This window comes from Oncorhynchus clarkii, chromosome 3 (genome assembly GCF_045791955.1).
Source record: "Oncorhynchus clarkii lewisi isolate Uvic-CL-2024 chromosome 3, UVic_Ocla_1.0, whole genome shotgun sequence".
Taxonomy (NCBI): Eukaryota; Metazoa; Chordata; class Actinopteri; order Salmoniformes; family Salmonidae; genus Oncorhynchus; species Oncorhynchus clarkii.
In genome coordinates this window covers 20,038,680-20,064,636 of record NC_092149.1, presented here as the reverse complement: position 1 = coordinate 20,064,636, position 25,957 = coordinate 20,038,680, and the positions used below count along the sequence as shown (strand labels likewise).

General features: G+C 47.1%; 1 protein-coding gene across 1 annotated transcript; it reads left to right on the top strand.

The window, feature by feature from the left end:
* The first annotated feature begins 613 nt into the window (after positions 1-613).
* LOC139385105 (IgGFc-binding protein) lies at positions 614-24,713 on the top strand. The gene is made up of 39 exons (XM_071130174.1): positions 614-659; positions 1,153-2,379; positions 2,591-2,931; positions 3,050-3,623; positions 3,715-4,319; positions 4,482-5,052; positions 5,210-5,808; positions 5,900-6,443; positions 6,599-6,795; positions 7,004-7,142; positions 7,281-7,606; positions 7,725-8,298; positions 8,390-8,994; positions 9,157-9,727; positions 9,885-10,483; positions 10,575-11,118; positions 11,274-11,470; positions 11,679-11,817; positions 11,956-12,281; positions 12,400-12,973; positions 13,065-13,669; positions 13,832-14,402; positions 14,560-15,158; positions 15,250-15,793; positions 15,949-16,145; positions 16,373-16,511; positions 16,650-16,975; positions 17,094-17,667; positions 17,759-18,363; positions 18,515-19,085; positions 19,243-19,841; positions 19,933-20,476; positions 20,632-20,828; positions 21,056-21,194; positions 21,341-21,669; positions 21,790-22,363; positions 22,508-23,109; positions 23,228-23,789; positions 23,980-24,713. The coding sequence occupies exons 1-39, from the start codon at positions 614-616 to the stop codon at positions 24,402-24,404; spliced, it is 18,000 nt and encodes a 5,999-aa protein (XP_070986275.1). The 3' UTR covers positions 24,405-24,713.
* The last annotated feature ends 1,244 nt before the right edge of the window (positions 24,714-25,957 follow it).

Here is a 25,957-nt window from a genome sequence, read left to right as displayed (position 1 = left end):
AGGTAGATTGAGGTAACATTTTATGAAACAGATGTTTGTTTCCAATTTATTTTAAAAGTATTGTTTATAAGGAAAAATACTATGTAAATGGTTTGGTTAGATGGAAACTTTAGACACACAGTTGTCAATATATACATTACAGTCATGCATACGATATGTTGACTTAATAAGCACGGTAATTAAATATTTTGTCAAGGATGTGTTTTTTAAAATCCATCCCCTTCACAATATAAAACACCCTCTCATCCCTCCCTGTCTGTCATATCCTTCATGGTCCCACCACAGGTAATGTATGGACATCAGATCAGTCTTTTGGATTAGAAATATTGGTGAATAAAATCAGCTGAAGACCAAATTATTACAGAGATGAAAGTGAATTGAAATAAACTATTTCCTGTCTTTGTAGATACATGTACAATGTATTAATGCAAGCTAATTTATATTTACAAAATATTTATGTAATTTATTGATGGATATAAAAATAATTATATATGTTTTCTCCCCTGTCAGTAGCTACTCTATAATCTAAACTAAAACAAAACTGATTTAGTTTTTACATCCATTTTCCATTTTTTCCATATCATTTGTTGACTGTGCATTTTAGTTTCCAGCCATGGGGCCAACTTTCCTGCTTTGTGTGGCTGTCACCCTATTCAGAGGTAAGAATCACAGTTTACTTTTCAATATTACATGTCATGTAATCACTACCAGAATTGAACAAGTTGATCATTTATTATTATCTAACATGATGGGGAAACATAAACATACAGTAGCTTGGCAAATGAAATCTTTCTAGCCTCCTCTAATTAGATAGTACATTTATGTTGTTTGTTCTGCAGGGCACACTATATAGACATGTAATACTGGTTATAAAGCTATGCAGAGGGAAGCGACAGCACGTGTATTGTTATGTACACAAAAATTAATTCTAGACGATTATGTAATTCAAGCAAAAACAAATGATTTTGTGCCTTACTAAACTAACACTTGACAGTCAGTGAATTCGGCAAGAGCAGTCGGAGCAAGACAATTGTACTGTATTTAAACTATAGTATATGTTTCCTTATTAAATGTATAATGCAGTACCCAAATGGTTGTGAAAAGAATGCAGGTGCTCATCTGTAAAATTGTCTTTCTTCCTTTATGTTTTAGTGGTCAGTGGATCATGCCCAGTGGGGCGGGAGTTCATTACTGCCTTTATGCCTAACTATTTGCTGAGCTACCAAGATGATCAGAGTCTTCAACTGGCCATAACCACACAGGATTATCCAGCCATTGTTCAAATTCAGGTCAATGCAATCGGCTTCTCCACCTCAGTGAAAATAGAGAAACAGAACACCAAATGGATCGGCATACCTGGTACCGCGGAAATTGGGGGTCCAGGAGCTTCCACCAAAACAGTGCAGGTCACCTCTAACTCTGACATCTCGGTGGTGGCCTTCAACTACAAGTTCTCGACCGGAGACAGCAGTGTGGTCTTCCCAACTGACCAGCTGGGTACTGACTATGTGGTCTTCTCCCCCAATGAGGGTCCAAGCAACATGCACAAGCTTATGTCTATTATCAACGGCAAAGAGCCCAACAAGATCACGATCATCCCTGTCTCCAACATGAATCTCAGTGGCGTGGATTCCTGGAAGCAAAGAAAGGCGATGATTGTTACCATGGAACCATACCAGGTCTACCTCTACCAAAGCTACACCACTTTCACTGGGACCAGGGTAAAAGCTAAGCACCCTGTGGCAGTCCTGGGGGGACACGAGTGCATTGCAGATGGAGGCCGCTGCAATCACGTATACGAACAACTGCTACCGGTACAGAGCCTCTCCACCAATTACTTGGTTCCTTCCATGCACATGACCCATTCAACAGACTTTGTCAACATTGTGGCCTCAGAGGACAACACTCTAGTGAAGATCTTTGAGGGAAAGGTATCCACTGCTAAAGAGCTGAATGAGGGGCAGGCGTATGTGATATCTGTCCAACCCAAATATCCGCTGATCATCAAAAGCGATAAGAAGGTCATGGTGATGTACTTCAGCAACAACAAGCCCTACGATCCGTTCCTCACCAACATCCTCCCAACGTCTGATCTAGCCAAAGAGTGGTCGGTGGACACGCAGAGCAAATTCGAGAGCACATTGGTCATTGTCTCCGAGGGGGAAGGGATCAACACTGTTAAAGTCTGTGAGAAAAATAATTGTGTGAAATCTCTCGGATGGACATCATTCAACTCAGACCCTAAGTACATGTGGGTAAATGTTCCATTGGGAGAGCAGCAACAACATTTCTCTATCAAAGGCGACTGCCTCATGGCTGTTTACGTTTATGGTGGCATGCCAAGAGACGGCTACGCTACAACAGGAGTATGTTCCAAAGGTAAGCTGTTTATTTGACACATGCACTTAACTGGCCTATCAACTGCCCCTCGACACCTCCCCTATTAAAGAGGACAACTCTTAAACAATACAATGCAACACAACACATCGCAATGCAACGCAACACAAAAAAATAAATTGCAACACAACACAACAAATGCACAGCATGAAAACTAGAGTTAGTCTTGAATGTTGCTTCTGTTTTCACTCAGGCACTGCACCACCCACTACACAAATAGACCCCTGTGAGAAAGTCAAATGCAGAGAAAAGGAAGAATGTACAAAGGGAGTTTGTGTCCACATCTCCAAAGCAACCTGCAGGGCCGTGGGCGACCCCCACTACCTCACCTTTGATGGGGAGCGATTTGACTTCCAGGGCACCTGCTCTTATGTCATGGCCACGGTTGTTAAATCTGATCCTGGCCTCATCCCGTTCACTGTCCTGACCAAGAACAACCACAGAGGGAACAAGAGGGTGTCTTTCGTAAGGAAAGTCTCAGTCACGGTCTATGGGCTGACTGTTGTGATCAGCACGCATAAAGGGAAGGTTGAGGTAAGTAACAAGAGACCAGAGGGAAATTATCCGAGTTGGGGTCGGTTCGATGGTAAATTTGGTCAACCCAGGAGGTGAACTGAGTGGTTTTTCCATATGCTTATTGATATTTTCTTAGGTGAATGGTGAGAATGTCTACCTGCCTGTGACCCTGGCCGGAGGAAACCTAACGGTGGTGTATAGTGGCAGCTATGCTGTTCTGAAGACAAACTTTGGCCTGAAGGTTATGTACGACTGGAACATGAAGTTCTACATCACTGTCCCCAGCAGCTACTTCCGCACCCTGGGTGGGCTCTGTGGGAGCTACAACGGGGATCGCAATGACGAGTTCACTAACCCCAAAGGTAACAAGGAACCCACAGTGGTGAAGTTTGCCCAGAGCTGGAGAACTGAAGACGGCGACTTGTTCTGTCATGATGACTGCCAAGGGGAATGTCCTAGCTGCACTCCGGCTCTCCAACAGAAATACAAGGGAGAGAAGTTATGTGGTCTCTTGGCCAAAAACGACGGCCCATTCGCCAGCTGCCACAAGGTCCTGGACCCAGGCATGTTCATGGACAACTGTGTCTATGACGTCTGCATCAATAAAGGCATCTATCAGTTCCTCTGTGAGAACATGAAAAGCTACAATGATGCCTGTTTGGCCGAGGGGGTCAAAATTAGCCCTGAGTGGAGGACAATCACTGGATGCTGTGAGTTGTCCTCTTTCCAGACATTTCATGCAGATTTTTAGATTGCAATTTTCACTATTATTTAAATCTATTTCTCATTTCACATTTGCAGCACTGGAATGTCCTTCAAACAGCTACTACGAGGCGTGTGGCACAGCTTGCCCTGCCTCTTGTTCAGATCTAGATGCCGAAGCAAAGTGCAAGGAACCCTGTGTGGAGACTTGTCAATGCAACAAGGGCTTTGTCCTCAGTGGAAACAAATGCGTCTCCAAGGAGAGCTGTGGCTGCTCTTATAAAGGACGATACTACCCGTCTGGAATGAAGTTCTGGGAAGATGACAAATGCACAAAGCAGTGTGAATGCAATCCAGGAACAGCCAAGGTTGAATGCAAAGCAACAGCATGCAAGAAGTCAGAGATGTGTGGCCTGCAGAGTGGTAAGAGAGATTGCTACCCAACATCTTATGCCACTTGCCAAGGTTCAGGCGACCCCCACTACCGCACGTTTGATGGCAAGAGGTTCGACTTCCAGGGAACGTGTACTTACGTTCTCTCCAAATTGGTCAGCAAAGATGACAAGTCTCTGGCGCCTTATGAGGTGCTTGTAAAGAATCAGAATAGGGGGAGGAACACGGCAGTGTCTTACACAAAGACAGTCACCGTCATTGTCTTCAAAAACATCATCACCATGAGTAGGGACAACCCTGGCAAAGTATTGGTAAGCTACCTTAAAATGTTATCCATTCCAAATGAATTACATAATTGCATTCTGGGTTTACTTGGTTAATGAGCTTTTATGATTATACTACTTAATGTAAGAGGAAATATCAGGACAGTATCATCCTTCGTGTTTCATCAACGTTTCTTTCTCTCTTCTCAGGTCAACAACCAGTACGTGAACTTGCCATTTGATGTAGAAGATGGCCAACTGTCCATCTTCCGCAGTGGGTATTTTGGGGTGGTGAAAACCAAATTTGGCCTGACACTGAAGTTCAACTGGAACAGCCACGTCTCCCTAACCCTCCCCAGCACCTACTCAGACCTCATCGGAGGGCTCTGCGGAAACTGGAACGGCCAACGGAACGACGACCTCCTCAAACCAGACAAGAGCCCTGCCAACACCCCAACAGTATTTGGGGACAGCTGGAAAGTGGGGAACGATCCTGGCTGCTCCAGCGACTGCAACGGCAAGAAGTGCCCCACCTGTGACCACAGCCTGATGCTTGATTACCAAACAGGGAAGTACTGCGGCAGGATCACAGACAAAAACGGTCCGTTCAAGCACTGCCACGCCAAGGTGGACCCCACAGAGTACTATGAGGACTGTGTGTTTGATATGTGTCTGTACCGTGGCCATGCCTCTGCCCTCTGTAACGCCCTCAGCACCTACACCACTGCCTGCCAGGATGCCCCTGCCAAGGTGGAACAGTGGAGGTCAGACAGCTTCTGTCGTAAGTAGCGCACAGACACACCTCATCAGATGTGTATTTCAAAACAACGACTTTAACAATTATGGTCATTACAATTAGTCAGAAGTGGCTTGTCTAGCTAACAGCTCCTGGTTCCGACATTATTCAATTGTATCATGTTTGACCTAATGTGTTGTAGCATCTTCCTGCAAGGTCAACAGCCACTATGAGGTGTGTGCCTCAGGCTGCCCCCAGACCTGCAGTGGCCTCGATGAGCCTGAGAGCTGTTGGAACTCCCTGTGCACCGAGGGCTGTGTCTGTGACGACGGCTTCATACAGAGCGACAGCGAGTGTGTGCCGCTGGCTGAATGTGGCTGCATTCACCAAGGCCAATACTACCAGATGGGCCAGGTGTTCTTCCCCAGCGGCCAGTGCAAAGAGCGCTGTGTGTGTAAAAAGGATGGACACATGGAGTGTAATGTGAAGTTTGCCTGCGGTCCCAATGAGAAGTGCCAGGTCCAAGACGGGGTGCAGGCTTGTATACCCATGAGCACAGGCACCTGCCATGTGAGCGGGGCCAGGAGATTCCACTCATTCGATGGCAGCTGCTTCAGCCTACACGGGGACTGTGTGTACAAAATGTTGGAGGTTGTGGAGAAAGACGGATCGATGGCTCCGTTTGTTGTGTCAGTGCAGCAGTTGACCAAGATTGATGATGCAATGGTCACCAGGAGGGTTGAAATACAGGCCTACAAATACAAGATATCTATGTCTCCCAGAGTTATATGGGAAATAACGGTAGTTTTCTGTATTGATCTACTCATTTCAGTATTAAAAAGCAACACTCGATTAGAAAAACTGATGTTTTCAATCTTTCCTCCTTTCACAGGTGGATGACGTTGCAACAAATCTCCCACTGTCACTCGGAGATGGAAAGGTCAGGGCCTACCAGAACGGCATTAACATCGTCGTGGTAACAGACTTTGGCTTGATGGTGACCTACGACACCGTTGCTGGCGCCATCATACAGCTTCCATCCACTTACAAAGGTGTTACCGGTGGTCTCTGTGGCAACTATAATGACAAGAAGGAGGATGACTTCCTGCTGCCCAGTGGGCTGCAGGAGCCGTCTGTGGAGAAGTTTGCAGCGGGGTGGTTGGTGGTTCAGGAAGGGGTCAAATGTCAGACAGGATGTGACGGTGGCTTGAAGTGTCCTCCCACCAGTGGACCCCCGCCGGCTTGTAGCATCATAAAGTCAACCAAGGGTCCATTTGCCCAATGCCATGCTGTTGTGCCACCACAAGAGCACTTTGAGGAGTGCACGAAGGAGGGAGAGGGTGGGGATGCCCTGTGCCGCCACTTACAGACGTATGTGACTTTCTGTCAGGCATCCGGTGGCCTTGTCAGCAGCTGGAGATCTGACCAGTTTTGTCGTGAGTAAATTTTGATATTGAAAGTTGATTTACCTTATCCTGGTTTATCTTAGTGTGTAATATTTCTCTGACCTAATGCTCTGCTGAAAAACAATTGAAGCTGATTTAAGTTTTTTGATAACATGCATCTCCTCCCATTTTCATCTGTCCTCTAGCTCTGACGTGTCCAGCTAACAGTCACTATGAGTTGTGTGCCGACACCTGTTCTTCCACCTGTGACTCTCTGAGTGAGTCTCCCAAATGCCCACTATGCCAGGAGGGCTGCCAGTGTGATGACGGCTTTGTGTTTGATGGTGGCAAGTGTGTCCTACTGGAGAACTGTGGCTGTGTGGTTGATGGACACTATTACAAGGTGATTACTGATTTATTGACAAGAATTGCCATTTCATATCCCAAAAATACAATAATATACTAAAGTCATTATTACAATTATAGGCCTATATTTGTTCTACGCTAAATGCAAAAATATATAATCAATCTCTATTCTTGGTCAATATTTATTGTTTCCACCATAGTATAAACACTCAATGATATCACTGACATGTTTTGCTGGTTTTCAGTCTGGCCAGTCTGTGAGGCTTGGCAACTGTTCTGAGACCTGCAGCTGTGCAGCAGGAGTATTCACCTGCAAGAACTCACAGTGCAAAGAGGGTCAGAAATGTGCGTTGAAGAATGGAGTCATGGACTGCTACAGCACAGGTAAAAAAACATGAATAATAATGCTACCAAACAGATATAGCTTTGTGTTAGTACATTTGGATGTGGAATTATGGACTTTGTTGATGTTTCTATTTTGATATTGCAATGAGCAAGATATGTTAATACCCATTTTGTCAGACCCCTGTAAGGATACTGAGTGCCGTGAGAAGGAAAACTGTGTGGTGAAGAACAATAAGGTGGTATGTGTGGCCCAGTCCAAGGCCACCTGCAGGGCTGTGGGCGACCCCCACTACCTCACCTTTGACGGGGAGCGATTTGACTTCCAGGGCACCTGCTCTTATGTCATGGCCACGGTTGTTAAATCTGATCCTGGCCTCATCCCGTTCACTGTCCTGACCAAGAACAACCACAGAGGGAACAAGAGGGTGTCTTTCGTAAGGAAAGTCTCAGTCACGGTCTATGGGCTGACCGTTGTGATCAGCACGCATAAAGGGAAGGTTGAGGTAAGTAACAAGAGACCAGAGGGAAATGATCCGAGTTGGGGTCGGTTCCATGGTAAATTTGGTCAACCCAGGAGGTGAACTGAGTGGTTTTTCCATATGCTTATTGATATTTTCTTAGGTGAATGGTGAGAATGTCTACCTGCCTGTGACCCTGGCCGGAGGAAACCTAACGGTGGTGTATAGTGGCAGCTATGCTGTTCTGAAGACAAACTTTGGCCTGAAGGTTATGTACGACTGGAACATGAAGTTCTACATCACTGTCCCCAGCAGCTACTTCCGCACCCTGGGTGGGCTCTGTGGGAGCTACAACGGGGATCGCAATGACGAGTTCACTAACCCCAAAGGTAACAAGGAACCCACAGTGGTGAAGTTTGCCCAGAGCTGGAGAACTGAAGACGGCGACTTGTTCTGTCATGATGACTGCCAAGGGGAATGTCCTAGCTGCACTCCGGCTCTCCAACAGAAATACAAGGGAGAGAAGTTATGTGGTCTCTTGGCCAAAAACGACGGCCCATTCGCCAGCTGCCACAAGGTCCTGGACCCAGGCATGTTCATGGACAACTGTGTCTATGACGTCTGCATCAATAAAGGCATCTATCAGTTCCTCTGTGAGAACATGAAAAGCTACAATGATGCCTGTTTGGCCGAGGGGGTCAAAATTAGCCCTGAGTGGAGGACAATCACTGGATGCTGTGAGTTGTCCTCTTTCCAGACATTTCATGCAGATTTTTAGATTGCAATTTTCACTATTATTTAAAACTATTTCTCATTTCACATTTGCAGCACTGGAATGTCCTTCAAACAGCTACTACGAGGCGTGTGGCACAGCTTGCCCTGCCTCTTGTTCAGATCTAGATGCCGAAGCAAAGTGCAAGGAACCCTGTGTGGAGACTTGTCAATGCAACAAGGGCTTTGTCCTCAGTGGAAACAAATGCGTCTCCAAGGAGAGCTGTGGCTGCTCTTATGAAGGACGATACTACCCGTCTGGAATGAAGTTCTGGGAAGATGACAAATGCACAAAGCAGTGTGAATGCAATCCAGGAACAGCCAAGGTTGAATGCAAAGCAACAGCATGCAAGAAGTCAGAGATGTGTGGCCTGCAGAGTGGTAAGAGAGATTGCTACCCAACATCTTATGCCACTTGCCAAGGTTCAGGCGACCCCCACTACCGCACGTTTGATGGCAAGAGGTTCGACTTCCAGGGAACGTGTACTTACGTTCTCTCCAAATTGGTCAGCAAAGATGACAAGTCTCTGGCGCCTTATGAGGTGCTTGTAAAGAATCAGAATAGGGGGAGGAACACGGCAGTGTCTTACACAAAGACAGTCACCGTCATTGTCTTCAAAAACATCATCACCATGAGTAGGGACAACCCTGGCAAAGTATTGGTAAGCTACCTTAAAATGTTATCCATTCCAAATGAATGACATAATTGCATTCTGGGTTTACTTGGTTAATGAGCTTTTATGATTATACTACTTAATGTAAGAGGAAATATCAGGACAGTATCATCCTTCGTGTTTCATCAACGTTTCTTTCTCTCTTCTCAGGTCAACAACCAGTACGTGAACTTGCCATTTGATGTAGAAGATGGCCAACTGTCCATCTTCCGCAGTGGGTATTTTGGGGTGGTGAAAACCAAATTTGGCCTGACACTGAAGTTCAACTGGAACAGCCACGTCTCCCTAACCCTCCCCAGCACCTACTCAGACCTCATCGGAGGGCTCTGCGGAAACTGGAACGGCCAACGGAACGACGACCTCCTCAAACCAGACAAGAGCCCTGCCAACACCCCAACAGTATTTGGGGACAGCTGGAAAGTGGGGAACGATCCTGGCTGCTCCAGCGACTGCAACGGCAAGAAGTGCCCCACCTGTGACCACAGCCTGATGCTTGATTACCAAACAGGGAAGTACTGCGGCAGGATCACAGACAAAAACGGTCCGTTCAAGCACTGCCACGCCAAGGTGGACCCCACAGAGTACTATGAGGACTGTGTGTTTGATATGTGTCTGTACCGTGGCCATGCCTCTGCCCTCTGTAACGCCCTCAGCACCTACACCACTGCCTGCCAGGATGCCCCTGCCAAGGTGGAACAGTGGAGGTCAGACAGCTTCTGTCGTAAGTAGCGCACAGACACACCTCATCAGATGTGTATTTCAAAACAACGACTTTAACAATTATGGTCATTACAATTAGTCAGAAGTGGCTTGTCTAGCTAACAGCTCCTGGTTCCGACATTATTCAATTGTATCATGTTTGACCTAATGTGTTGTAGCATCTTCCTGCAAGGTCAACAGCCACTATGAGGTGTGTGCCTCAGGCTGCCCCCAGACCTGCAGTGGCCTCGATGAGCCTGAGAGCTGTTGGAACTCCCTGTGCACCGAGGGCTGTGTCTGTGACGACGGCTTCATACAGAGCGACAGCGAGTGTGTGCCGCTGGCTGAATGTGGCTGCATTCACCAAGGCCAATACTACCAGATGGGCCAGGTGTTCTTCCCCAGCGGCCAGTGCAAAGAGCGCTGTGTGTGTAAAAAGGATGGACACATGGAGTGTAATGTGAAGTTTGCCTGCGGTCCCAATGAGAAGTGCCAGGTCCAAGACGGGGTGCAGGCTTGTATACCCATGAGCACGGGCACCTGCCATGTGAGCGGGGCCAGGAGATTCCACTCATTCGATGGCAGCTGCTTCAGCCTACACGGGGACTGTGTGTACAAAATGTTGGAGGTTGTGGAGAAAGACGGATCGATGGCTCCGTTTGTTGTGTCAGTGCAGCAGTTGACCAAGATTGATGATGCAATGGTCACCAGGAGGGTTGAAATACAGGCCTACAAATACAAGATATCTATGTCTCCCAGAGTTATATGGGAAATAACGGTAGTTTTCTGTCTTGATCTACTCATTTCAGTATTAAAAAGCAACACTCGATTAGAAAAACTGATGTTTTCAATCTTTCCTCCTTTCACAGGTGGATGACGTTGCAACAAATCTCCCACTGTCACTCGGAGATGGAAAGGTCAGGGCCTACCAGAACGGCATTAACATCGTCGTGGTAACAGACTTTGGCTTGATGGTGACCTACGACACCGTTGCTGGCGCCATCATACAGCTTCCATCCACTTACAAAGGTGTTACCGGTGGTCTCTGTGGCAACTATAATGACAAGAAGGAGGATGACTTCCTGCTGCCCAGTGGGCTGCAGGAGCCGTCTGTGGAGAAGTTTGCAGCGGGGTGGTTGGTGGTTCAGGAAGGGGTCAAATGTCAGACAGGATGTGACGGTGGCTTGAAGTGTCCTCCCACCAGTGGACCCCCGCCGGCTTGTAGCATCATAAAGTCAACCAAGGGTCCATTTGCCCAATGCCATGCTGTTGTGCCACCACAAGAGCACTTTGAGGAGTGCACGAAGGAGGGAGAGGGTGGGGATGCCCTGTGCCGCCACTTACAGACGTATGTGACTTTCTGTCAGGCATCCGGTGGCCTTGTCAGCAGCTGGAGATCTGACCAGTTTTGTCGTGAGTAAATTTTGATATTGAAAGTTGATTTACCTTATCCTGGTTTATCTTAGTGTGTAATATTTCTCTGACCTAATGCTCTGCTGAAAAACAATTGAAGCTGATTTAAGTTTTTTGATAACATGCATCTCCTCCCATTTTCATCTGTCCTCTAGCTCTGACGTGTCCAGCTAACAGTCACTATGAGTTGTGTGCCGACACCTGTTCTTCCACCTGTGACTCTCTGAGTGAGTCTCCCAAATGCCCACTATGCCAGGAGGGCTGCCAGTGTGATGACGGCTTTGTGTTTGATGGTGGCAAGTGTGTCCTACTGGAGAACTGTGGCTGTGTGGTTGATGGACACTATTACAAGGTGATTACTGATTTATTGACAAGAATTGCCATTTCATATCCCAAAAATACAATAATATACTAAAGTCATTATTACAATTATAGGCCTATATTTGTTCTACGCTAAATGCAAAAATATATAATCAATCTCTATTCTTGGTCAATATTTATTGTTTCCACCATAGTATAAACACTCAATGATATCACTGACATGTTTTGCTGGTTTTCAGTCTGGCCAGTCTGTGAGGCTTGGCAACTGTTCTGAGACCTGCAGCTGTGCAGCAGGAGTATTCACCTGCAAGAACTCACAGTGCAAAGAGGGTCAGAAATGTGCGTTGAAGAATGGAGTCATGGACTGCTACAGCACAGGTAAAAAAACATGAATAATAATGCTACCAAACAGATATAGCTTTGTGTTAGTACATTTGGATGTGGAATTATGGACTTTGTTGATGTTTCTATTTTGATATTGCAATGAGCAAGATATGTTAATACCCATTTTGTCAGACCCCTGTAAGGATACTGAGTGCCGTGAGAAGGAAAACTGTGTGGTGAAGAACAATAAGGTGGTATGTGTGGCCCAGTCCAAGGCCACCTGCAGGGCTGTGGGCGACCCCCACTACCTCACCTTTGACGGGGAGCGATTTGACTTCCAGGGCACCTGCTCTTATGTCATGGCCACGGTTGTTAAATCTGATCCTGGCCTCATCCCGTTCACTGTCCTGACCAAGAACAACCACAGAGGGAACAAGAGGGTGTCTTTCGTAAGGAAAGTCTCAGTCACGGTCTATGGGCTGACCGTTGTGATCAGCACGCATAAAGGGAAGGTTGAGGTAAGTAACAAGAGACCAGAGGGAAATGATCCGAGTTGGGGTCGGTTCCATGGTAAATTTGGTCAACCCAGGAGGTGAACTGAGTGGTTTTTCCATATGCTTATTGATATTTTCTTAGGTGAATGGTGAGAATGTCTACCTGCCTGTGACCCTGGCCGGAGGAAACCTAACGGTGGTGTATAGTGGCAGCTATGCTGTTCTGAAGACAAACTTTGGCCTGAAGGTTATGTACGACTGGAACATGAAGTTCTACATCACTGTCCCCAGCAGCTACTTCCGCACCCTGGGTGGGCTCTGTGGGAGCTACAACGGGGATCGCAATGACGAGTTCACTAACCCCAAAGGTAACAAGGAACCCACAGTGGTGAAGTTTGCCCAGAGCTGGAGAACTGAAGACGGCGACTTGTTCTGTCATGATGACTGCCAAGGGGAATGTCCTAGCTGCACTCCGGCTCTCCAACAGAAATACAAGGGAGAGAAGTTATGTGGTCTCTTGGCCAAAAACGACGGCCCATTCGCCAGCTGCCACAAGGTCCTGGACCCAGGCATGTTCATGGACAACTGTGTCTATGACGTCTGCATCAATAAAGGCATCTATCAGTTCCTCTGTGAGAACATGAAAAGCTACAATGATGCCTGTTTGGCCGAGGGGGTCAAAATTAGCCCTGAGTGGAGGACAATCACTGGATGCTGTGAGTTGTCCTCTTTCCAGACATTTCATGCAGATTTTTAGATTGCAATTTTCACTATTATTTAAATCTATTTCTCATTTCACATTTGCAGCACTGGAATGTCCTTCAAACAGCTACTACGAGGCGTGTGGCACAGCTTGCCCTGCCTCTTGTTCAGATCTAGATGCCGAAGCAAAGTGCAAGGAACCCTGTGTGGAGACTTGTCAATGCAACAAGGGCTTTGTCCTCAGTGGAAACAAATGCGTCTCCAAGGAGAGCTGTGGCTGCTCTTATGAAGGACGATACTACCCGTCTGGAATGAAGTTCTGGGAAGATGACAAATGCACAAAGCAGTGTGAATGCAATCCAGGAACAGCCAAGGTTGAATGCAAAGCAACAGCATGCAAGAAGTCAGAGATGTGTGGCCTGCAGAGTGGTAAGAGAGATTGCTACCCAACATCTTATGCCACTTGCCAAGGTTCAGGCGACCCCCACTACCGCACGTTTGATGGCAAGAGGTTCGACTTCCAGGGAACGTGTACTTACGTTCTCTCCAAATTGGTCAGCAAAGATGACAAGTCTCTGGCGCCTTATGAGGTGCTTGTAAAGAATCAGAATAGGGGGAGGAACACGGCAGTGTCTTACACAAAGACAGTCACTGTCATTGTCTTCAAAAACATCATCACCATGAGTAGGGACAACCCTGGCAAAGTATTGGTAAGCTACCTTAAAATGTTATCCATTCCAAATGAATGACATAATTGCATTCTGGGTTTACTTGGTTAATGAGCTTTTATGATTATACTACTTAATGTAAGAGGAAATATCAGGACAGTATCATCCTTCGTGTTTCATCAACGTTTCTTTCTCTCTTCTCAGGTCAACAACCAGTACGTGAACTTGCCATTTGATGTAGAAGATGGCCAACTGTCCATCTTCCGCAGTGGGTATTTTGGGGTGGTGAAAACCAAATTTGGCCTGACACTGAAGTTCAACTGGAACAGCCACGTCTCCCTAACCCTCCCCAGCACCTACTCAGACCTCATCGGAGGGCTCTGCGGAAACTGGAACGGCCAACGGAACGACGACCTCCTCAAACCAGACAAGAGCCCTGCCAACACCCCAACAGTATTTGGGGACAGCTGGAAAGTGGGGAACGATCCTGGCTGCTCCAGCGACTGCAACGGCAAGAAGTGCCCCACCTGTGACCACAGCCTGATGCTTGATTACCAAACAGGGAAGTACTGCGGCAGGATCACAGACAAAAACGGTCCGTTCAAGCACTGCCACGCCAAGGTGGACCCCACAGAGTACTATGAGGACTGTGTGTTTGATATGTGTCTGTACCGTGGCCATGCCTCTGCCCTCTGTAACGCCCTCAGCACCTACACCACTGCCTGCCAGGATGCCCCTGCCAAGGTGGAACAGTGGAGGTCAGACAGCTTCTGTCGTAAGTAGCGCACAGACACACCTCATCAGATGTGTATTTCAAAACAACGACTTTAACAATTATGGTCATTACAATTAGTCAGAAGTGGCTTGTCTAGCTAACAGCTCCTGGTTCCGACATTATTCAATTGTATCATGTTTGACCTAATGTGTTGTAGCATCTTCCTGCAAGGTCAACAGCCACTATGAGGTGTGTGCCTCAGGCTGCCCCCAGACCTGCAGTGGCCTCGATGAGCCTGAGAGCTGTTGGAACTCCCTGTGCACCGAGGGCTGTGTCTGTGACGACGGCTTCATACAGAGCGACAGCGAGTGTGTGCCGCTGGCTGAATGTGGCTGCATTCACCAAGGCCAATACTACCAGATGGGCCAGGTGTTCTTCCCCAGCGGCCAGTGCAAAGAGCGCTGTGTGTGTAAAAAGGATGGACACATGGAGTGTAATGTGAAGTTTGCCTGCGGTCCCAATGAGAAGTGCCAGGTCCAAGACGGGGTGCAGGCTTGTATACCCATGAGCACGGGCACCTGCCATGTGAGCGGGGCCAGGAGATTCCACTCATTCGATGGCAGCTGCTTCAGCCTACACGGGGACTGTGTGTACAAAATGTTGGAGGTTGTGGAGAAAGACGGATCGATGGCTCCGTTTGTTGTGTCAGTGCAGCAGTTGACCAAGATTGATGATGCAATGGTCACCAGGAGGGTTGAAATACAGGCCTACAAATACAAGATATCTATGTCTCCCAGAGTTATATGGGAAATAACGGTAGTTTTCTGTCTTGATCTACTCATTTCAGTATTAAAAAGCAACACTCGATTAGAAAAACTGATGTTTTCAATCTTTCCTCCTTTCACAGGTGGATGACGTTGCAACAAATCTCCCACTGTCACTCGGAGATGGAAAGGTCAGGGCCTACCAGAACGGCATTAACATCGTCGTGGTAACAGACTTTGGCTTGATGGTGACCTACGACACCGTTGCTGGCGCCATCATACAGCTTCCATCCACTTACAAAGGTGTTACCGGTGGTCTCTGTGGCAACTATAATGACAAGAAGGAGGATGACTTCCTGCTGCCCAGTGGGCTGCAGGAGCCGTCTGTGGAGAAGTTTGCAGCGGGGTGGTTGGTGGTTCAGGAAGGGGTCAAATGTCAGACAGGATGTGACGGTGGCTTGAAGTGTCCTCCCACCAGTGGACCCCCGCCGGCTTGTAGCATCATAAAGTCAACCAAGGGTCCATTTGCCCAATGCCATGCTGTTGTGCCACCACAAGAGCACTTTGAGGAGTGCACGAAGGAGGGAGAGGGTGGGGATGCCCTGTGCCGCCACTTACAGACGTATGTGACTTTCTGTCAGGCATCCGGTGGCCTTGTCAGCAGCTGGAGATCTGACCAGTTTTGTCGTGAGTAAATTTTGATATTGAAAGTTGATTTACCTTATCCTGGTTTATCTTAGTGTGTAATATTTCTCTGACCTAATGCTCTGCTGAAAAACAATTGAAGCTGATTTAAGTTTTTTGATAACATGCATCTCCTCCCATTTTCATCTGTCCTCTAGCTCTGACGTGTCCAGCTAACAGTCACTATGAGTTGTGTGCCGACACCTGTTCTTCCACCTGTGACTCTCTGAGTGAGTCTCCCAAATGCCCACTATGCCAGGAGGGCTGCCAGTGTGATGACGGCTTTGTGTTTGATGGTGGCAAGTGTGTCCTACTGGAGAACTGTGGCTGTGTGGTTGATGGACACTATTACAAGGTGATTACTGATTTATTGACAAGAATTGCCATTTCATATCCCAAAAATACAATAATATACTAAAGTCATTATTACAATTATAGGCCTATATTTGTTCTACGCTAAATGCAAAAATATATAATCAATCTCTATTCTTGGTCAATATTTATTGTTTTACAATCATCCTATGGTTTCCACCATAGTATAAACACTCAATGATATCACTGACATGTTTTGCCGGTTTTCAGTCTGGCCAGTCTGTGAGGCTTGGCAACTGTTCTGAGACCTGCAGCTGTGCAGCAGGAGTATTCACCTGCAAGAACTCACAGTGCAAAGAGGGTCAGAAATGTGCGTTGAAGAATGGAGTCATGGACTGCTACAGCACAGGTAAAAAAACATGAATAATAATGCTACCAAACAGATATAGCTTTGTGTTAGTACATTTGGATGTGGAATTATGGACTTTGTTGATGTTTCTATTTTGATATTGCAATGAGCAAGATATGTTAATACCCATTTTGTCAGACCCCTGTAAGGATACTGAGTGCCGTGAGAAGGAAAACTGTGTGGTGAAGAACAATAAGGTGGTATGTGTGGCCCAGTCCAAGGCCACCTGCAGGGCTGTGGGCGACCCCCACTACCTCACCTTTGACGGGGAGCGATTTGACTTCCAGGGCACCTGCTCTTATGTCATGGCCACGGTTGTTAAATCTGATCCTGGCCTCATCCCGTTCACTGTCCTGACCAAGAACAACCACAGAGGGAACAAGAGGGTGTCTTTCGTAAGGAAAGTCTCAGTCACGGTCTATGGGCTGACCGTTGTGATCAGCACGCATAAAGGGAAGGTTGAGGTAAGTAACAAGAGACCAGAGGGAAATGATCCGAGTTGGGGTCGGTTCCATGGTAAATTTGGTCAACCCAGGAGGTGAACTGAGTGGTTTTTCCATATGCTTATTGATATTTTCTTAGGTGAATGGTGAGAATGTCTACCTGCCTGTGACCCTGGCCGGAGGAAACCTAACGGTGGTGTATAGTGGCAGCTATGCTGTTCTGAAGACAAACTTTGGCCTGAAGGTTATGTACGACTGGAACATGAAGTTCTACATCACTGTCCCCAGCAGCTACTTCCGCACCCTGGGTGGGCTCTGTGGGAGCTACAACGGGGATCGCAATGACGAGTTCACTAACCCCAAAGGTAACAAGGAACCCACAGTGGTGAAGTTTGCCCAGAGCTGGAGAACTGAAGACGGCGACTTGTTCTGTCATGATGACTGCCAAGGGGAATGTCCTAGCTGCACTCCGGCTCTCCAACAGAAATACAAGGGAGAGAAGTTATGTGGTCTCTTGGCCAAAAACGACGGCCCATTCGCCAGCTGCCACAAGGTCCTGGACCCAGGCATGTTCATGGACAACTGTGTCTATGACGTCTGCATCAATAAAGGCATCTATCAGTTCCTCTGTGAGAACATGAAAAGCTACAATGATGCCTGTTTGGCCGAGGGGGTCAAAATTAGCCCTGAGTGGAGGACAATCACTGGATGCTGTGAGTTGTCCTCTTTCCAGACATTTCATGCAGATTTTTAGATTGCAATTTTCACTATTATTTAAAACTATTTCTCATTTCACATTTGCAGCACTGGAATGTCCTTCAAACAGCTACTACGAGGCGTGTGGCACAGCTTGCCCTGCCTCTTGTTCAGATCTAGATGCCGAAGCAAAGTGCAAGGAACCCTGTGTGGAGACTTGTCAATGCAACAAGGGCTTTGTCCTCAGTGGAAACAAATGCGTCTCCAAGGAGAGCTGTGGCTGCTCTTATGAAGGACGATACTACCCGTCTGGAATGAAGTTCTGGGAAGATGACAAATGCACAAAGCAGTGTGAATGCAATCCAGGAACAGCCAAGGTTGAATGCAAAGCAACAGCATGCAAGAAGTCAGAGATGTGTGGCCTGCAGAGTGGTAAGAGAGATTGCTACCCAACATCTTATGCCACTTGCCAAGGTTCAGGCGACCCCCACTACCGCACGTTTGATGGCAAGAGGTTCGACTTCCAGGGAACGTGTACTTACGTTCTCTCCAAATTGGTCAGCAAAGATGACAAGTCTCTGGCGCCTTATGAGGTGCTTGTAAAGAATCAGAATAGGGGGAGGAACACGGCAGTGTCTTACACAAAGACAGTCACCGTCATTGTCTTCAAAAACATCATCACCATGAGTAGGGACAACCCTGGCAAAGTATTGGTAAGCTACCTTAAAATGTTATCCATTCCAAATGAATGACATAATTGCATTCTGGGTTTACTTGGTTAATGAGCTTTTATGATTATACTACTTAATGTAAGAGGAAATATCAGGACAGTATCATCCTTTGTGTTTCATCCTCTCTTCTCAGGTCAACAACCAGTACGTGAACTTGCCATTTGATGTAGAAGATGGCCAACTGTCCATCTTTCGCAGTGGGTATTTTGGGGTGGTGAAAACCAAATTTGGCCTGACACTGAAGTTCAACTGGAACAGCCACGTCTCCCTAACCCTCCCCAGCACCTACTCAGACCTCATCGGAGGGCTCTGCGGAAACTGGAACGGCCAACGGAACGACGACCTCCTCAAACCAGACAAGAGCCCTGCCAACACCCCAACAGTATTTGGGGACAGCTGGAAAGTGGGGAACGATCCTGGCTGCTCCAGCAACTGCAACGGCAAGAAGTGCCCCACCTGTGACCACAGCCTGATGCTTGATTACCAAACAGGGAAGTACTGCGGCAGGATCACAGACAAAAACGGTCCGTTCAAGCACTGCCACGCCAAGGTGGACCCCACAGAGTACTATGAGGACTGTGTGTTTGATATGTGTCTGTACCGTGGCCATGCCTCTGCCCTCTGTAACGCCCTCAGCACCTACACCACTGCCTGCCAGGATGCCCCTGCCAAGGTGGAACAGTGGAGGTCGGACAGCTTCTGTCGTAAGTAGTGCACAGACACACCTCATCAGATGTGTATTTCAAAACAACGACTTTAACAATTATGGTCATTACAATTAGTCAGAAGTGGCTTGTCTAGCTAACAGCTCCTGGTTCCGACATTATTCAATTGTATCATGTTTGACCTAATGTGTTGTAGCATCTTCCTGCAAGGTCAACAGCCACTATGAGGTGTGTGCCTCAGGCTGCCCCCAGACCTGCAGTGGCCTCGATGAGCCTGAGAGCTGTTGGAACTCCCTGTGCACCGAGGGCTGTGTCTGTGACGACGGCTTCATACAGAGCGACAGCGAGTGTGTGCCGCTGGCTGAATGTGGCTGCATTCACCAAGGCCAATACTACCAGATGGGCCAGGTGTTCTTCCCCAGCGGCCAGTGCAAAGAGCGCTGTGTGTGTAAAAAGGATGGACACATGGAGTGTAATGTGAAGTTTGCCTGCGGTCCCAATGAGAAGTGCCAGGTCCAAGACGGGGTGCAGGCTTGTATACCCATGAGCACGGGCACCTGCCATGTGAGCGGGGCCAGGAGATTCCACTCGTTCGATGGCAGCTGCTTCAGCCTACACGGGGACTGTGTGTACAAAATGTTGGAGGTTGTGGAGAAAGACGGATCGATGGCTCCGTTTGTTGTGTCAGTGCAGCAGTTGACCAAGATTGATGATGCAATGGTCACCAGGAGGGTTGAAATACAGGCCTACAAATACAAGATATCTATGTCTCCCAGAGTTATATGGGAAATAACGGTAGTTTTCTGTCTTGATCTACTCATTTCAGTATTAAAAAGCAACACTTGATTAGAAAAACTGATGTTTTCAATCTTTCCTCCTTTCACAGGTGGATGACGTTGCAACAAATCTCCCACTGTCACTCGGAGATGGAAAGGTCAGGGCCTACCAGAACGGCATTAACATCGTCGTGGTAACAGACTTTGGCTTGATGGTGACCTACGACACCGTTGCTGGCGCCATCATACAGCTTCCATCCACTTACAAAGGTGTTACCGGTGGTCTCTGTGGCAACTATAATGACAAGAAGGAGGATGACTTCCTGCTGCCCAGTGGGCTGCAGGAGCCGTCTGTGGAGAAGTTTGCAGCGGGGTGGTTGGTGGTTCAGGAAGGGGTCAAATGTCAGACAGGATGTGACGGTGGCTTGAAGTGTCCTTCCACCAGTGGACCCCCGCCGGCTTGTAGCATCATAAAGTCAACCAAGGGTCCATTTGCCCAATGCCATGCTGTTGTGCCACCACAAGAGCACTTTGAGGAGTGCACGAAGGAGGGAGAGGGTGGGGATGCCCTGTGCCGCCACTTACAGACGTATGTGACTTTCTGTCAGGCATCCGGTGGCCTTGTCAGCAGCTGGAGATCTGACCAGTTTTGTCGTGAGTGAATTTTGATATTGAAAGTTGATTTACCTTATCCTGGTTTATCTTAGTGTGTAATATTTCTCTGACCTAATGCTCTGCTGAAAAACAATTGAAGCTGATTTAAGTTTTTTGATAACATGCATCTCCTCCCATTTTCATCTGTCCTCTAGCTCTGACGTGTCCAGCTAACAGTCACTATGAGTTGTGTGCCGACACCTGTTCTTCCACCTGTGACTCTCTGAGTGAGTCTCCCAAATGCCCACTATGCCAGGAGGGCTGCCAGTGTGATGACGGCTTTGTGTTTGATGGTGGCAAGTGTGTCCTACTGGAGAACTGTGGCTGTGTGGTTGATGGACACTATTACAAGGTGATTACTGATTTATTGACAAGAATTGCCATTTCATATCCCAAAAATACAATAATATACTAAAGTCATTATTACAATTATAGGCCTATATCTGTTCTACGCTAAATGCAAAAATATATAATCAATCTCTATTCTTGGTCAATATTTATTGTTTTACAATCATCCTATGGTTTCCACCATAGTATAAACACTCAATGATATCACTGACATGTTTTGCTGGTTTTCAGTCTGGCCAGTCTGTGAGGCTTGGCAACTGTTCTGAGACCTGCAGCTGTGCAGCAGGAGTATTCACCTGCAAGAACTCACAGTGCAAAGAGGGTCAGAAATGTGCGTTGAAGAATGGAGTCATGGACTGCTACAGCACAGGTAAAAACCATGAATAATAATGCAACCAAACAGATATGGCTTTGTGTTAGTACATTTGGATGTGGAATTATGGACTTTGTTGATGTTTCTATTTTGATATTGCAATGAGCAAGATATGTTAACATCTCTAATACCCATTTTGTAAGACCCCTGTGAGGATACCGAGTGCCGTGAGAAGGAAAACTGTGTGGTGAAGAACAATAAGGCGGTATGTGTGGCCCAGTCCAAGGCCTACTGCTGGGCTTTCGGTGACCCTCATTACAGCACGTTCGACGGCCAGCCATTCTCCTTCATGGGCACCTGCTCCTACATTCTGGTGAATACGACCGGCAAAGATCCCTCCCTGCCTCAGTTCAGCATCCTGACCAAGAATGAGCTGCGCGGCAACTCCGAGGGCTCCTTCGTCAAATCAGCCAACATAGACCTGAGTGGTCACAGGATCACCATTCTCAGTGGCCAAAGAGGGACAGTGGAGGTGGGTGGCTTCCAGTTATACTCGATTCAGATTTTCCATGTTGAAATTGAATGTAAGAATCCTGTATGCTCTCCATCCACTTTAAGTCCTCTTTAAATCCTCATCTCTCTATCGTCTCAGATTGATGGCATTAGGTCTGCCCTCCCTTTGAGTTTGGAGTCTGACAGCATCAGAATCACAGAGTCTGGTATACGAGGGACCATCCAGTCAGCTTTTGGCCTGGAGATAACTTTTGACTGGACCAGCCTCTTCATGGTGACCATCAGCAGCAGTTACTACAACAACCTCGGTGGCATCTGTGGCAACTACAATGGTAACAAAGCAGATGACTTCACCACTGCCACAGGTGTGCTTTCATCAAATACCACGGCGTGGGTGGCATCCTGGAGTGTTGCCGACGGTGACCCATTCTGCTGGCACGTCTGTAACAGCAACTGCCCCACATGCTCAGATTCAGACCGGGCACTTTATACTGGACCAAAGTACTGTGGTTTGATGACAGACAGAGGGGGGCCATTGGAACAGTGTCATAAGAATGTGCCGGTGAAGGAGTTTGCCTCAAACTGCCTCTATGATGTGTGTCTGAATGAGGGTCGACAGGAGGTGTTGTGTGAGGCCTTGGCTAACTACGTGGCCGAATGTCAGCAGGCTGGGGCTGTTGTCTCACCACTGTGGAGAAAGGCCTCCAACTGCCGTAAGTACTCAGCTATAACAAAACATCACATTTAGGAACTCAGACATCCTCAAATGTGTATAATGACACGATACAACCACTTGTGCATTTGCAGAATGTATTAGGACTACATTTGTGATGTTTGTTTATTCTTAACTCGAACAGCCCTGGACTGCCCATACCACAGCCACTATGAGCTATGTGGCACTGCCTGCCCTGCTACCTGTGCCGATCTCAATGTCCCAGAGATCTGTTCCAAAGTCTGTGTGGAGGGCTGCCAGTGCGACAAGGGTTATGTGCTCAGCGGTGAACACTGTGTCGTCAAGGAGACAGGGTGTGGCTGTACACACAATGACCACTACTACCTGCCCGAAGAAACCTTCTGGGAGGGCAACACGTGTCAGAGTAAGTGTGTGTGCGACGGAGCCACACAGAAGGTGGTGTGTATGTCTAGGAAGTGCAAGGCTAGTGAGCACTGTGCAGTGGTCAATGGGGTTCAGGACTGCTACCCCCTCAGCTTCAAGACCTGCTCAGCACAGGGGGACCCCCACTTCCGCACCTTTGATGGGAAGCGCTTCGACTTCCAGGGAAACTGTATCTACAAGCTGGCGGGGGTCTGCTCCAAAGATCCCGATCTGGAGAGCTTTGAGGTGACTCTGGAGAACAACAACAGGGGCAGCACCAGAGTCTCCTACGCCAAGGTGGTGACTGTCATTGTGTTGGGAAGTAGTTACACCGTCACAGGTGATTATCACGGCAAAGTCCTGGTGAGTAATACAGGTCCTTTACTAGTTGTTGTTATTAACTATTTTGTATAATATATTGTTTTGAAAAAAATTGCTCTTATGGAATTCCACTCTCTTTTTTCACTGGACTGTATTTTAGGTGGACGATGTCCTGACATCTCTGCCGTACTACTCCAACAACACTGAGGTTCAGGTCTACAGAAACAGACGTTTTGCTGTTCTGGAGACTAATTTCGGTCTCAAGGTCTCCTTCGACTGGTCCAGCGAGGTGAGGGTGAAGGTCCCGAGCACCTACCACAACGCCATCTGTGGTCTCTGTGGCAACCTCAATGACAACCCTGATGACGACCTGCTTCTGCCCAACGGGAAAAAGCCCATGAGTCCCAAGGAGTTTGGAAACAGTTACTGGGTAGCTGACGTACCGGGCTGCTCCCACGAGTGCAAAGATTGTGCCGTTCTAGACATCCCCCTTATAAAGCCCAAATATGTCAGCGCCTGTGATGTCATTGTGGATAAGAGTGGTCCCCTCAGAGACTGTATTGGTAGAGTGGACTCTGATGAGTACAAAGAAGACTGCATCTATGACATGATCCTCAACAACGGCCTACTGACGGCAGCCTGTGACATCATCACCAACTATGTAGAAGAGTGTCAGGAGAAGGGAGGGAAAATTGAGGTCTGGAGGAGTAAAGACTTCTGCCGTAAGTCCTCTGCTTTTTGTATCACTAATCTTCAGGTTTATGATGAGTCGCAATTCATAAATTCTTTAAAACAGGAATCTGACAGTAAAATAAGACTGCAAATTCTAAACCCTACATTTTAAATGAAATCCTGAAACTTTAAAATTGTAACTGATTCCACAGACCTCTCTTTCTCCCTGTGTGATTTCAGACCTCCCCTGTCCAGAGAACAGTGTCTACAGCCTCTCGGCCTCCGGGTGCCCGGCCACATGCTATTCCATGACCTCCGCCCCAGGATGCACCACTCCTCCAGGGGAGGGCTGTCAATGCAAACCTGGTTTCCTGCTGAGTGATAACAAGTGTGTCCACATGAAGAACTGTGGCTGTCACCACAAGGGTCGCTACTTTGTGTCCGGTGAGGTCTTCTATAAGGAGAACTGCCACCACCGCTGCAGCTGTAACTCCGGCGAGATGGCCTGTGAGGTGGCGCCCTGCGGTCCGAAGACCACGTGTGCGGTGGTGAAGGGGGTCAGGGGCTGTTACATTATCAGCAGCAAAGATTCAAACAACCAGTCATGGATTGAAAAACTCCTCAACAAATATGGAAAACCTGTGCATATCAAGTTTGGAGGCTAGAACATTTTAATTTTCAAATAAGATCTCATCGATCTAAAATATCCTTTAAAAACATTCCTTTCATGTCCAGGTTGTAGGCTAAAGCATTTCAACATAAAATCGCAAAATTACCTTAATATTACCTTCTGTATGTGATAACATATTCCGAACCATATAATGTTGTGAGGGATTATGAGTATTCATGCATGGAATTGTTATTGAACTGTATTCATTATAATCCAAATATAATCCCAGAGTTGTGTATTACTAAAACTGAGATTATCTCTGTCTATCCTTTACAACTTTCAAAAGCCTAATAATAAACATATTGCAGCAAAATGAGTCTGTCATCTGTTTATCCAGCATTTAGTAGTAATGGTGGAATTACTACAGTTTTGGTTTAGTCAGATAACTCAAAACCTCTCAAGTAGGGGCCTCCCGGGTGGCGCAGTGGTTAAGGGCGCTGTACTGCAGCGCCAGCTGTGCCATCAGAGTTCCTGGGTTCGCGCCCAGGCTCTGTCGTAACCGGCCACGACCGGGAGGTCCGTGGGGTGACGCACAATTGGCCTAGCGTCGCCCGGGTTAGGGAGGGCTTGGTCGGTAGGGGTGTTCTTGTCTCATCGCGCACCAGCGACTCCTGTGGCGGGCTGGGCGCAGTGTGCGCTAACCAAGGTGGCCAGGTGCACGGTGTTTCCTCCGGCGCATTGGTGCGGCTGGCTTCCGGGTTGGATGCGTGCTGTGTTAAGAAGCAGTGCGGCTTGGTTGGGTTGTGTATCGGAGGACGCATGACTTTCAACCTTCGTCTCTCCCGAGCCCGTACGGGAGTTGTAGCGATGAGACAAGATAGTAGCTACTACAACAATTGGACACCACGAAATTGGGGAGAAAAAGGGGTAAAACAAAAAAAAAAACCTCTCAAGTAATTCATTCAAACAAAACGGTTGAGTATATTAATCTTGTATATGCCACGCCATATTATATACTGCCTCTGCCCACTGGGCACAGATGTCAGTTCAACATCTAGTTTTGAATTATTACTTGCGAGGTATTGATTTGTCAACTGATGTGAAATCAACAACACGTCACCATGTCATTGGATTTAGGTTAAAAGTTTGGTGAAAAAAGACAATTTCCTTACATTGATGCCTTTTTGCAAATCCAATTAGTTTTTCACGTTGATTCAATGTCATAATATAGATTTAGGGGGGTGGAAATGACATGGAAACAACGTTGATTCAACCAGGTTTTGCCCAGTGGGTGTTAATGCAAAATAACTCAAATCAGTTTGTATGTACAGTCAAATACCACTGATGAGCCTTTTGATGCACAGATAACGGTAGTCCTGTCCCTGTCATGGTACCAAACAGACCAGTTCTGGGCCAGTGTGCCTGAAAACCGTGATTGAAAACGTCATTGACCTTGTGATGAGAAAAAACACTGATGGATATTATTAACTGAAACAAAGATAAAACGTACCTGGCAGGGAGAGTAGAGTTAACATAGATAACTAGACTGTACTGACAGTGCATAGTGGCTTTAGCCCTGTAGGAAGGAGAGTTGTATTCCAGAAAATA

Bases quoted from the DNA above. Each gene is read 5' to 3' on its own strand.
- LOC139385105 (XM_071130174.1), top strand. From the start codon at position 614: ATGGGGCCAACTTTCCTGCTTTGTGTGGCTGTCACCCTATTCAGAG. The intron at 660-1,152 runs GTAAGAATCACA...TTTATGTTTTAG, and splicing joins GGCTGTCACCCTATTCAGAG to TGGTCAGTGGATCATGCCCA. The intron at 7,607-7,724 runs GTAAGTAACAAG...ATATTTTCTTAG, and splicing joins CGCATAAAGGGAAGGTTGAG to GTGAATGGTGAGAATGTCTA.